The sequence below is a fragment of the Andrographis paniculata genome, unplaced genomic scaffold (genome assembly GCF_009805555.1).
Source record: "Andrographis paniculata isolate CXL003 unplaced genomic scaffold, ASM980555v1 Contig78END, whole genome shotgun sequence".
Taxonomy (NCBI): Eukaryota; Viridiplantae; Streptophyta; class Magnoliopsida; order Lamiales; family Acanthaceae; genus Andrographis; species Andrographis paniculata.
The window spans coordinates 3,657,526-3,668,534 of NW_026137615.1; the positions used below are offsets into that span (position 1 = coordinate 3,657,526).

Consider the following 11,009-nt stretch of genomic DNA (forward strand, 5'->3'; position numbering starts at 1 on the left):
TCTGCCCATCAGTCAGTAGGATATCAAAGATTTCATCAGCTTTCGAACTATCAAAGGTCGGTTGCTCCTTTCCTTCAGATCCTGGTACTGGCTTCAATTTAGGACATACATACGGTTTTCCAGAAAGGATTTCGGCTGCCATCTCTTCTGACTGATTAAAATCAAAGTCGCATGTTTCTGTTCCCATACTCGCCATATGTTGGCCTCTATTACGCCTGTTATGCTGCTCTTCCTCTCTGAACAAAGACTCTAGACGTCCTGCCTTGGATGCAAGATTTGCCAAATCCTCAACATCCAGGGCAGTGAGTGCCTTTCTTAAGCGATTATGCATATTCCGGACCACTAAATTGGTCATCTCTTTCTCACTGATTACCGTAGGACATCGTCCCTTCATCAATCGTACCCTTTCTATAAACTGTGAAGCAGTTTCTTCTGGATACTGTCTCAATTCAAGTAAATCAGTTAAAGAAACAACTGGTAAAGGATTAAAGAATCTAGCGTGAAATGCCATTTCCAATCCTTCCCATGTCTGAATTTGTCCAGGAGGTAGACTTACAAACCATGAAAACGCCGTTCTGGTAAGAGACAAACCAAACAGCTGTAACTTATAAAAAGGGTTATTGCCAACCTCTCCTAATTGTGCTGTGAACCGACCAACATGTTCTATGGTGGAAGATCCGTCCTCCCCTGAGAATGCATGAAAGTCGGGTGGTCGAAAATTCCTTGGGAGAGGGTGTTCATGAATGATCCTTTCTGGGAAAGGTCTTTGATATGCAGGGCGGTTAGCCATCTGAGGAGTTAATCCATACTGATCCCTTAATATATGTGCAATCTCATCAGGATCTACATGAAAGCGTTGATGATCAGGAACCTGGAACGGATCCTGCACAGGAATATGAATCGGATCATGTATATATCCTTCAGGCCTGTCCTCCCTTGTATTGTTCGGCTGCGAATTGGTAACCCTTGGTCCCAGTGGAACATTGTTGGGAAAAGTCAAAGGAGTTTTTCCCCGATCCATTCGGTTGGGATTTGTGGCACTTGGGAATGTACTATCCACGAATGATGGCCCTGCGAAATTTGCCTGTGGTCTGGACGGTGACACTCCTGGTGGCGTTTGAGTGGGTTGAAGACTAACCCTTGACAATGCTTGATCTATCATGTTCTGCAACTGACTCTGTTGCTCACGCAACATGTTCGTTTGTTGCTCACGCAACATATTCTGCATAACCAAGGTATGCTGGTTGTTCATTTGTTGAACATAAGACCACCAATCAGTTGGTGGTTGTGGGATGTCCCCGGCATTTGGCACAATGGGTGGTGGAACGGATTCTCCCACCGGTGTCGAAGATGCTTGCGGTTGTGACCCTGCCATATGGACCCTTCCGATGATTCGGCCGGATCTAAGACGTATGAAATTATCGCCGGAATTGGAATGAGCAATTTTGTCTTGCTCCCACTGTGGTCGCCAATTTGTTGATGTAATTTTTCAACAAAAATAAAGTAAAATTCAAAGATATAGAAAATATCCTTAAACTTGATTAATTAGTGCCTGAGATTAGGAATCTCTAAACACTGTATGGTACAGAAAATAAACTGGAAAATAAAAGACTGAAATTTAAAGTGGTGATCCCCAAATCTGACTTTGCTTTGTTGAAGTTGATTGAAGATCCCTTGCCAAATGATGATCCAAATCCTTAAATATTCCCTGGGAAACCGTACTGAAAACCGTCACCCGAACGGTTACAACGTCTCCTTCTCAACCGTCTTCCAACCTTTCTTATGCTGACACGTGTCCCCAGCAGACCAAAAATTCCCTATATTTCACTCCTTGAGCCGACCACAGACCTTCCGCTCTTTTGGCCCGACTGCCAATCTACAATAGTATGGGTCCGACCGCCAATCCTCCCGACTTGCGAACCATCTGGCTTGAGGTCTTTCCGCCTTGAGGACTTCCCGACCTGAAAACCTTCCGACTTGAGGTCTTTCCGCCTTGAGGACTTCCCGACCTGAAAACCTTCCGACTTGAGGTCTTTCCGTCTTGAGGACCTCCCGACCTGAAAACCTTCCGACTTGAGGTCTTTCCGTCTTGAGGACTTCCCGACCTGAAAACCTTCCGACTTGAGGTCCTTCCGTCTTGAGGACCTACCGACCTGAGGTCCGTCCGTCCTAATGACTTTCCGTCTTGAAGACCTACCGACCTGAAGACCTTCCGACCTGAGGTCCTTCCGTCTTGAGGACCTACCGACCTGAGGTCCTTCCGTCCTAATGACTTTCCGTCTTAAGGACCTACTGACCTGAAGACCTTCCGACCTGAGGTCTTTCCGTCCTGAGGACCTACCGACCTGAAGTCCTTCCGTCCTGAGGACCTACCGACCTGAGAACCTTCCGTCCTGTATTTTCCTTAGAAATAAATAAATAAATTTATTTTCCTTGATTTCCTCACGGTGTCCTTCAGCCAGTTCAATCAACCCTATTGCCAGGCCCATTCTTCTTTTTTACCTTGGGCTTTTAACCTAATTCTAAATTTCGTACGTAACAATAATATATATGTTATTATTTAAATATGAAATAATATAAAATTATATCATATTATAATTAAGAAAAAAAAATTATTGGAGTTAATATATAAATAATAAAAGTAATATAATTGTGTAAAATAAAAAATATATATATAATATTATTTTTAAAAGGAAGAAATAGAGTGTATTGGAATAAAGTTAAAATTTAGAAAAAAAAATAAAAAAATTATTCGGTTGGTCATGATCTAAGACATCTTTCTTTTTGGGATTATGATTCTGATTTTCTTTAACGTTTAGACAAATTTTTTTAAAAAAAAATAAAATTACTAGAATCAAATAATTATGTTTTATTTACATACATATATAAAATATAATTTTTATTTTAAAATATTATATTTAAATGCCTGTTTATAACAATATAGTAATATTTTAAATAAAAATAAATTTTTTGATGAAATATTTTAGATAAAAATATTCTTGCAGTCGAATAGCTGTACATTCGGTCGTCTTCATTTCCATGGCAATGAACAGTAGTGTGCATTCTGTTCTTTCCTATTCCTAATCAGAATTTTTGGATGTTGTAATTCAGCTCCGACGAATTCGCCGATGCTCGAATTCTATGTTTGTCTTGAAGAGCAGTGCTCCTCCGGAGCCATATCTCCTGCGCTTGGCATTTCTCGGCATATCTAGATTTTTGCCCAAATTTGTACTGCCACAAGTCCGATTGTTCGCGGAAGCTTCATCTAGAATTCCTGCTAATGCCTCGTTGGAGCTGGAAAAGGAATCGGAAGAAGGAAAAGGAGAAGCAAAGAGTTTGAGCAGGAGGATCGAGAAATTGGCGAGAGGAGAGTCCGTGGCTGCCGCCTTCCAGAGCTGGATGGGTGAAGGTTTACCTATCCACCGAGGCGATGTTTTCCACACTATCAACCGATTGCGCAAGCTCAAAGCCACCCGACGTGCGCTAGAGGTCAGTTTTCATTGGCACGTCTGTTATTTGTTTGATGAATTGCTTCGTTGCTTCGTGTTCATTGACATGCCTGCTATGTGTTCGACGAATTGCTCCATCGTTATTGTTCATTGACATGACTACTATTTGTTCGACGAATTGCTTCATTTCTTCGTATTCATTGACATGTCTGCTATGTGTTCGATGAATTGCTTCATTGCTTCGTGATAATTGACAAATGACATGACTACTATTTGTTCGACGAATTGCTTCATTTCTTCGTATTCATCGACATGTCTGCTATGTGTTCGATGAATTGCTTCATTGCTTCGTGATAATTGACAAATGACATGCCTACTATCCGTTCCATGAATTGTTTCACTGCTTCGTGTTCATTGATATGCCTGCTACTACGAATTGCTTCATTGCTGTAAAGAATTTTGAGTCCTCATTGACATTATGCCATTTGTTCGACGAATTGCTGACTACCATTGTTTGATGAATTGCTTCATTGCTTTAAAGAGTTTTAAGTTTTCTTGTTCATCGGCATTCCTGCAATTTGTTTGACGAATTTCTCCATGGTCGTGTTCATCGACATGCCTACAATTGTTCAACAAATTGCTTCATTGCTTCATGTTCATTACTATTTGTTCGATTAAATGCTTCGAAATGTTCGATTTTGCTTAATCTCTTACACAATTTCGGCGTATGATTTCAGGTAATGGAGTGGGTAATAAGAGAGAGGCCGTACAGGCCGAAAGAATTAGACTATGCCTACTTGCTCGAGTTCACAATAAAGTTCCACGGCATCTCGCAAGGGGAGGCGCTGTTTTCCCGAACCCCTTCCGACTTCAAAAGCGAGCTTCTTTACAACAACCTCGTACTCGGCTGTCTCGACAAGGGATTGATACGGCTATCGTTGGCGTACATGAAGAAAATGCGGGAGCTGGGCCATTCGATATCGCACTTAGCTTTCAATCGCCTCATCACGCTACACTCCTCGCCGGGCCGCAAGAAATCGATCCCGAAAATCCTGACCCAGATGCGCGCCGACAAAGTCGCACGTCACGTGTCGACGTACAACATCTTGCTCAAGATCGAGGCCGACGACCACAACATCGACGGGCTGACGAGAGTCTTCAGCGAAATGACAGCGGAACCGAACGAGGTAACCTACTGCATTCTCGCCGTCGCCCACGCCGTCGCGCGGCTGTATGCCGCATGCGAAGTTTACGTCGAGAGTATCGAAAAGTCGATGACGGGCGACAACTGGTCGACGCTCGATATTTTAATGATACTCTACGGTCGATTGGGGAAAGCGAAGGATCTCGAAAGGACGTGGAGCTCGATTCGGGCCCTCCCCCGCATCCGAACCCGGAGCTTCCTCCTCGCGATCGAGGCGTTCGGGAGAACTGGGAATCTCGACCGCGCCGACGAGATATGGGTCGAGATGGCGTCGAAGAAGGGGTTAAAATCGACCGAACAATTCAACTCGATGATCGGCGCGCAATGCCGAAACGGCGCGATAACGAGGGCAACGGCGTTGTACAAAGAAATGTCGGGAAACGGGTGCAAGCCGAACGCGATTACGCTTCGACATTTATGCCTAGGTTGTCTGAAGGCGGGGCTTGTTGAGGAGGGCGTTAGGACACTCGAGGCCGGGATGGATTTCCCAACCTCGGAAAAGGTTAGACGGTCGACGCCGTGGCTGGAGACGACGTTTGCGGTGATGGAGGTTTTTGCGGAGCGCGGCGACGTCGGGATGGCGGAGAAATTGTTCTTTGAGTTGAGACGGAGAAAGTATACGAGATATACATTTGTGTACAATGGGTTGTTGAAGGGATATGTTAAGGGTAAGGTTTATGAGGCCGGGTTTGTTCGAAGGATGATTTTGGGGGGGAGTCGCCCGGATTCGGAGACCTATAGCCTTGTCAAGGTTATGGAGGAGTTTCGACATGGGAGTTGATAATCTGACTTATTATTATTAGTCCTTTTGTTCCATATAATTTTTCATACATATATTTTTTCTATATAATTTTTCATTTTATTTTTTTAAAATACGATTATATATAAATTTATAATTTTTCTAATATTAATTAAATTATTTTAATTTTAATATATAATTATTTTTAATAATATATTTTTTTTTGAAAAAAAGTAAAATTTAAGAAAATTTTGCAAAAGAAACATACAGATCATGTTTATAATTTTATATATATATAGATATATATATATATTTTTTATTCCTTTATAGTATTATGTAACTTTCAAATTTTTAAAAAATTATTTTAAATTTATTTATAATTATATATATTATGATACTATAATTCTAACTACAATCAAACTTGAACACTCACCCTTTGGGATGTTTTAACTTTTTATTTTATTTTAGATAAAGCAAAGGTTTGTTTATGCATATAATCACATGTGTTTTTCTTGCATTTCTAACACACGAATATTGAGAATAAATAAAAATCGAAAATTATTTTATGCATATATTTAAAATGTGTAATTACACGTGTTTTTTTGTATTTTGATATAAATATTGAAAATAATATTTTCGATTAAAATCATACTGTTTGATAATATTAGAATTATAATATAATATATTCAAATAATATACAAACAAAATTTATATGTAATATAAATGAACAAAAATATACATCTATTATATTAATAAATCAAAAACCTTAAATACATATAAATATATTTATTTAATTTACGATAGAAACAAAATAAATTATAAATAAATTCCACCTTAAAAGTATATTTAAAATAATAAAAACCATTTTTTTTTTCACTTAAACCTCCCTCCTGCTTGCTTATTGTAACTATATAATTATAGGACATACAATATTCTGAATATATTATCCACATTCATTTGGATCCTAATAAAAAATATTAAATGTAAAAATAAAAAATCCAATAATAAAAACAAAAACACACACAGAGAAATAAGCTTTCTTGAACTCATAAAAAAAAAAAAAAAAAACAAAACAAAACATAGGAGATGAAACTAAAACAGAAATTTTTTGCTTTCCAAAATATAGTAGTAGAGGGAGACTAGAGAGAAATTCACCATGTTTGTTTCATCTCATCCTCGGCATGTCATCTTCGATGGATTATTCGAGCCTTTCTCCGAAAACATCGTCAAGCTAAGCTACAAAACATTCAACAATAACCGTGAATCGGAGAAAATATAACTAATATTCAAGAACATAAAAATAAACACATGATGTTACTCTTCTACTATTTATGTGCACATTTGGTTTTAGGCTCCGCTCAAAATCATCTCATTAAATGCCTATTTTTTATTTAATATATTACATAAGAAAATCAAAAAATAAAATATTCATTCAAAATATCAAATATCGGATCAAACATCTATCTATATATATATATATATAGACAATTCAGGTGGGACATAGGTAATATCAAACATTTATATTTGTCTACCAAATATATGAATGATTTTCTTTTTTCTTTGAACACAAAAAAAAGATGTATTTTTCTATTTATTTCAAAAAATAGTACTCCCTCCATCCCAAACACCCTGCGGTTGGCATGTCCCAAACACCCTTGATTATAATAAAATAGGAAATAATAAATTATACTTAATCTCTATCCCACATTTGAAAAAATAAAATATATATTTCTCTCTCCATCACATCACCTAATTTTTAAATTTTTCTACTTAATACTACCCACCTAAAAACCCGTGCCAAAAGTAAATGTTGCACATGTTTGGGACGGAGGGAGTACTATATATATTTTAATGTATACCCTTCGACATTACATTTATTTAAAAATATGACAGACCCATTTACATATTCAATTTATCCAAAATTTTGTTATTTTCATTAACAACCGACCAATATAATGATCTATCCTATTAATCATCGTTTCAATTCAAAATTTTATTATTCCTAACCCCATACACAAAGCTCAAACCAACAAATTTCATAACATGTAACTATTTCAAATAAATTGTGAAAGAAATATGCTTATGAATTCGAAAACTAACCTTCAAAGATGAAATGCTGAGGAGAGATCCTTAAATAACAAAAAACTTATCTCGGAACCGAACTCGAAGCAAGGGAAGCCGATTTGTTGCCATTTCTCGATATTTCATTGCAAGTTTCACCGATGTTGTTTTGTTCAGCAGTTGCTGGTGTATGACCTGCTTCATCGTTATCCCTCGTTTCGAGGCGTTCCATCATTCGGGTAACCGTAGCAAGTCCCGCATTTACCTCCCTCCGAACCTCAGAACCAATCTCTGTCATCGATGAGTTTCGAGAAAACAGCTTCTCCTTCAGCTCTTTAGTGCTCTTAGTGATCGACTCTTTGTATCTTGGAACATAACAAATCCACAATTTTTCAGAATTATCCAAAACAAGCAAAAAAAAAAAAACTATCTTCAATATATATAAAATAATAATAACAATCATCGAAAGTAAACCATACTTCATAGATAAAGAACTGAATCGAGATCTCCATGTGCCCGAGAAAGACGAGGACTCCGATGGTCCTGCTGCATCCTGGTTTCCCGAGGAAGACTCGCTCATCCTGTTTCTGAATGAAAATTTTGTAAATCCCGTCCGAAGATTATTCAATAGTTTATATAAGTTATGAGAAGTCGAATTTACCGAGTATCGTTAGATACACCTCTTCCAGTGTTGGGCGAGGAAGTTGAAGTTTGTTCTGTGCTTTCGTTGTTCGTCGACGTAGGCAGAGCCGATGAAATATTTCCAGGCACAGCAGTCGGATAGCTTTCGTCTCTTCCGGGAGTGGCCGAGGACTGGTTGGGTTGAGATGGAAAGACCATATATTCTCGGGATTGAGAAGAAGGACGGCGAATTGTGCCCTCTCTCCGAGGAACGTGGTGAGACCTGCCCATTGCAGCAGCTGCCGCTAAGTGTTGGATAATCCGGTCCTCAAGTTCGGCGGCATCCACTCCAACGGGTAACTGCGTTGGCAAGAAAAACGGCGCAACACGCTAACATAAGGTAAAGATATGAAAGAGCGAGCGGGAAATTAAGAATTTACAGAAGGGTGGTTGAAAACAGACATGCTGCAGATCGAAATTCCCGAGGGTGGGATGACGAAATACTGGCGCATTCCTTGAAGGGGTGAACCGTAAATTCCTCTCGTGTTCGACCGCTTCGAGTAATTCTTGACTGCCGTAACAACAAGAGGTGTTAATTCTTTCACCGTAACTAAAAGAACGAATTTGATTAAATGGGAAGTGTTAAGAGCAAACCTTGTAGGATCTTTCAGGGTGATATTCTGCCAACACATAGGACAGTTGGAGCTTCTTTGGCACCTGTTAGAAAAATCGATAGATAAGTCTTTTATTTAGTCTCTTTCTTGAATATAATTCGTACAAACCATTCAAGAACACATTGAAGGTGGAACTCGTGTTTGCAGCTCGTCACCTGTAAAATATGGCCCAAAAGATTGTTATAAACAGAAAACAATACGGCAGAATGCATCTAAAAATTTTAATGAAAGATTGAATAGCAATTCACCGTGGCAGGATCATTATCAGAAAATTCCTCAAGGCATATGCTACAAGCATCGTCGCACGGATCTTGAATCCCCCCTTCTACAAAAGCCGCAGCCGACGTCATCTGGCCCTCTGCCTTCGTGACCTCATCCATCCCCACAACCTTAAAAACACATAATCAAATCATAACTACAAGAAAAAACTCTAAATTAGCTGCTATCTATATCTACTAAGGCTTTGTTTACGTATGCTTTCAAAATTAAATTTCTACGGTACATATTTTACAAATATCACATCAAATGCTCGTTTTTCATATAAAATATTACATCAAATATAATACCTATTTTGTTGTTACTTTTTACCCTTAACAAAACTCTTTTGAAGCTCCAAAATTCTTCCAAAATATATCTACACACAAAAATTCCTAATGTGCTTCTATCTATATCTACTAAGGCTTTGTTTGCCTAACTTTCAAATCACTCTTAACACTATTTGCCTAAGGTACATATTTAAAAAATATCACATCAAATGCTTCGTTTTCTATGTAAAATATTGCATCGAATACATATTTTTTTATGCAAAACATCAAATACAATACATATTTCTAAATTACTTTTTGCTATTAACAAAACTCTTCAAAACTCCAAATTTCTTCCAAAGTATATCTGACGCAACCTAATGGTTGTGGCAACAAAAATTATCGAAGAATTATCGTTATCTATGCAAGTAGACAGACGTACATAGTAAATTGAAAAATACATTCAAAAATCATCAAATTTCAGACACAGAATTAATTTTTTTTTTCTAAAAAAAAAAAAAAAAAACCCTAAAACACAACAACGGGAATCATTCAATCTTCATGGGGAAATTCTCTTCCACAACACAATCGATACAATCTTCCCTCTGCAAAAATAAATCAATACTTCGAACACACAAAAAAGAAAGGAAAAAACAATAGCAATTCCGATAAAAAAAAAAAAAAAAAAAACGGAACAATTGAACCGAAACCAAAATAACAAAGAAATCAAAATCCCCCCAAAACAAACAAACACGGCCAGGCAACAATCAAGCCGTAGCAATAAATTCAGAACGATACAGAATTCGAATCGCGCAAAGGTGAAAACCACTTACTATCGGCCACGAATTTGGTAATCCGACGTCAATCAACGAATGGATCGGCGATTGGAGAAATCAACAACCGCCTCGGATCGGGAAAATTGCGAGGCGAATCTTCCCTCCGATGATGTGAAAATTGCGCGGGCGATAGGAGAGGGGAACCGAGAGCTCGCACAGTATTCGGAGAAGGAAGGCAGAGAGAGAAAGAGAGAGAGAGAGAGAGAGAGAGAGGGATTGTGGAAGTGGCGAAATAATCGTCTATTAATAATAATGGTTATGGATCGCCATTGGTGAGAGGCAGCAAATCCATTAAGCTTTTTAAACCTAATGGTTTATTTGTCCCTCGCTCGTGTTAAACGTGCCAATTTGTCTTATTTGGGCTCTCTAATTTGAAGCCCATTTTAATCGCCTTTATATTTTATTCTATATTCTATACTTATAATATGATATGGGCTATTGGGTTTATTTGTTTTTGTGTTTTCTCTTTTATTTTTATTTTTATTTTTTTCTAATATTATGTATAAAAAAAATATATTGATAATCTAAATAACTTTTTTTTTACAGCATCTTTTATTTATTGTCATTTTAGTCTGTAGACATTAGAGCTTGCAAAAACTGACCCGACACGACAACTCGATACAAAATAATTGGATTTGGGTCAAATATTTTAACCCGATTATGTATACGGGTTGATACGAACCTGACACGATAGTAAACGGGTTGAATTAGGATTGAAACTCTCAACTCGAACCCGACACGACAATCCGATTATAATATATTAATATTGATTAATGCATTTATTATATATGTAAAATAATTATAATTTAATAATTTTTTCATAAATTAATTTAAACTAACTTCAATTTTAAATAATTCTAACCTAATTTACGCTCAAACCAATAAAAACTAACATAACATG

General features: G+C 37.6%; 2 protein-coding genes across 4 annotated transcripts; one reads left to right on the top strand and one right to left on the bottom strand.

Moving 5' to 3' along the window:
• The first annotated feature begins 3,027 nt into the window (after window positions 1–3,027).
• LOC127239540 (pentatricopeptide repeat-containing protein At1g07590, mitochondrial) lies at window positions 3,028–5,493 on the top strand. Its single transcript, XM_051257739.1, has 2 exons — window positions 3,028–3,489; window positions 4,187–5,493. The coding sequence occupies exons 1-2, from the start codon at window positions 3,142–3,144 to the stop codon at window positions 5,432–5,434; spliced, it is 1,596 nt and encodes a 531-aa protein (XP_051113696.1). The 5' UTR covers window positions 3,028–3,141; the 3' UTR covers window positions 5,435–5,493.
• A 986-nt stretch (window positions 5,494–6,479) lies between these two features.
• Window positions 6,480–10,337, bottom strand: LOC127239934 (E3 ubiquitin-protein ligase RHF2A-like). 3 transcript variants are annotated; one of them, XM_051258322.1, is made up of 9 exons: window positions 10,106–10,337; window positions 8,997–9,137; window positions 8,857–8,903; window positions 8,729–8,791; window positions 8,537–8,645; window positions 8,115–8,434; window positions 7,933–8,034; window positions 7,493–7,818; window positions 6,480–6,628 (listed from the first exon to the last, which is right to left on the bottom strand). In XM_051258322.1, exons 2-8 carry the CDS (start codon window positions 9,126–9,128, stop codon window positions 7,539–7,541), a joined length of 1,053 nt encoding a protein of 350 aa, XP_051114279.1. In that variant the 5' UTR covers window positions 9,129–9,137; window positions 10,106–10,337; the 3' UTR covers window positions 6,480–6,628; window positions 7,493–7,538. The 3 variants fall into 3 exon arrangements, with proteins under 3 accessions (XP_051114279.1, XP_051114278.1, XP_051114277.1); XM_051258321.1 differs by having other exon boundaries at window positions 6,480–6,623; window positions 7,933–8,040; XM_051258320.1 differs by having other exon boundaries at window positions 7,933–8,040; window positions 10,106–10,336.
• Between the last annotated feature and the right edge of the window lie 672 nt (window positions 10,338–11,009).

What these genes read in the sequence shown, in the direction of transcription:
- LOC127239540 (XM_051257739.1), top strand. Translation starts at nt 3,142, where the DNA reads ATGTTTGTCTTGAAGAGCAGTGCTCCTCCGGAGCCATATCTCCTGCGC. An exon ending in CCACCCGACGTGCGCTAGAG is followed by an intron (nt 3,490 to 4,186) that starts GTCAGTTTTCAT and finishes GTATGATTTCAG; the next exon opens with GTAATGGAGTGGGTAATAAG.
- LOC127239934 (XM_051258321.1), bottom strand. Translation starts at nt 9,128, where the DNA reads ATGGATGAGGTCACGAAGGCAGAGGGCCAGATGACGTCGGCTGCGGCT. An exon ending in CTTCAATGTGTTCTTGAATG is followed by an intron (nt 8,792 to 8,856) that starts GTTTGTACGAAT and finishes TTTTTCTAACAG; the next exon opens with GTGCCAAAGAAGCTCCAACT. An exon ending in TTCAGTTCTTTATCTATGAA is followed by an intron (nt 7,819 to 7,932) that starts GTATGGTTTACT and finishes TTATGTTCCAAG; the next exon opens with ATACAAAGAGTCGATCACTA.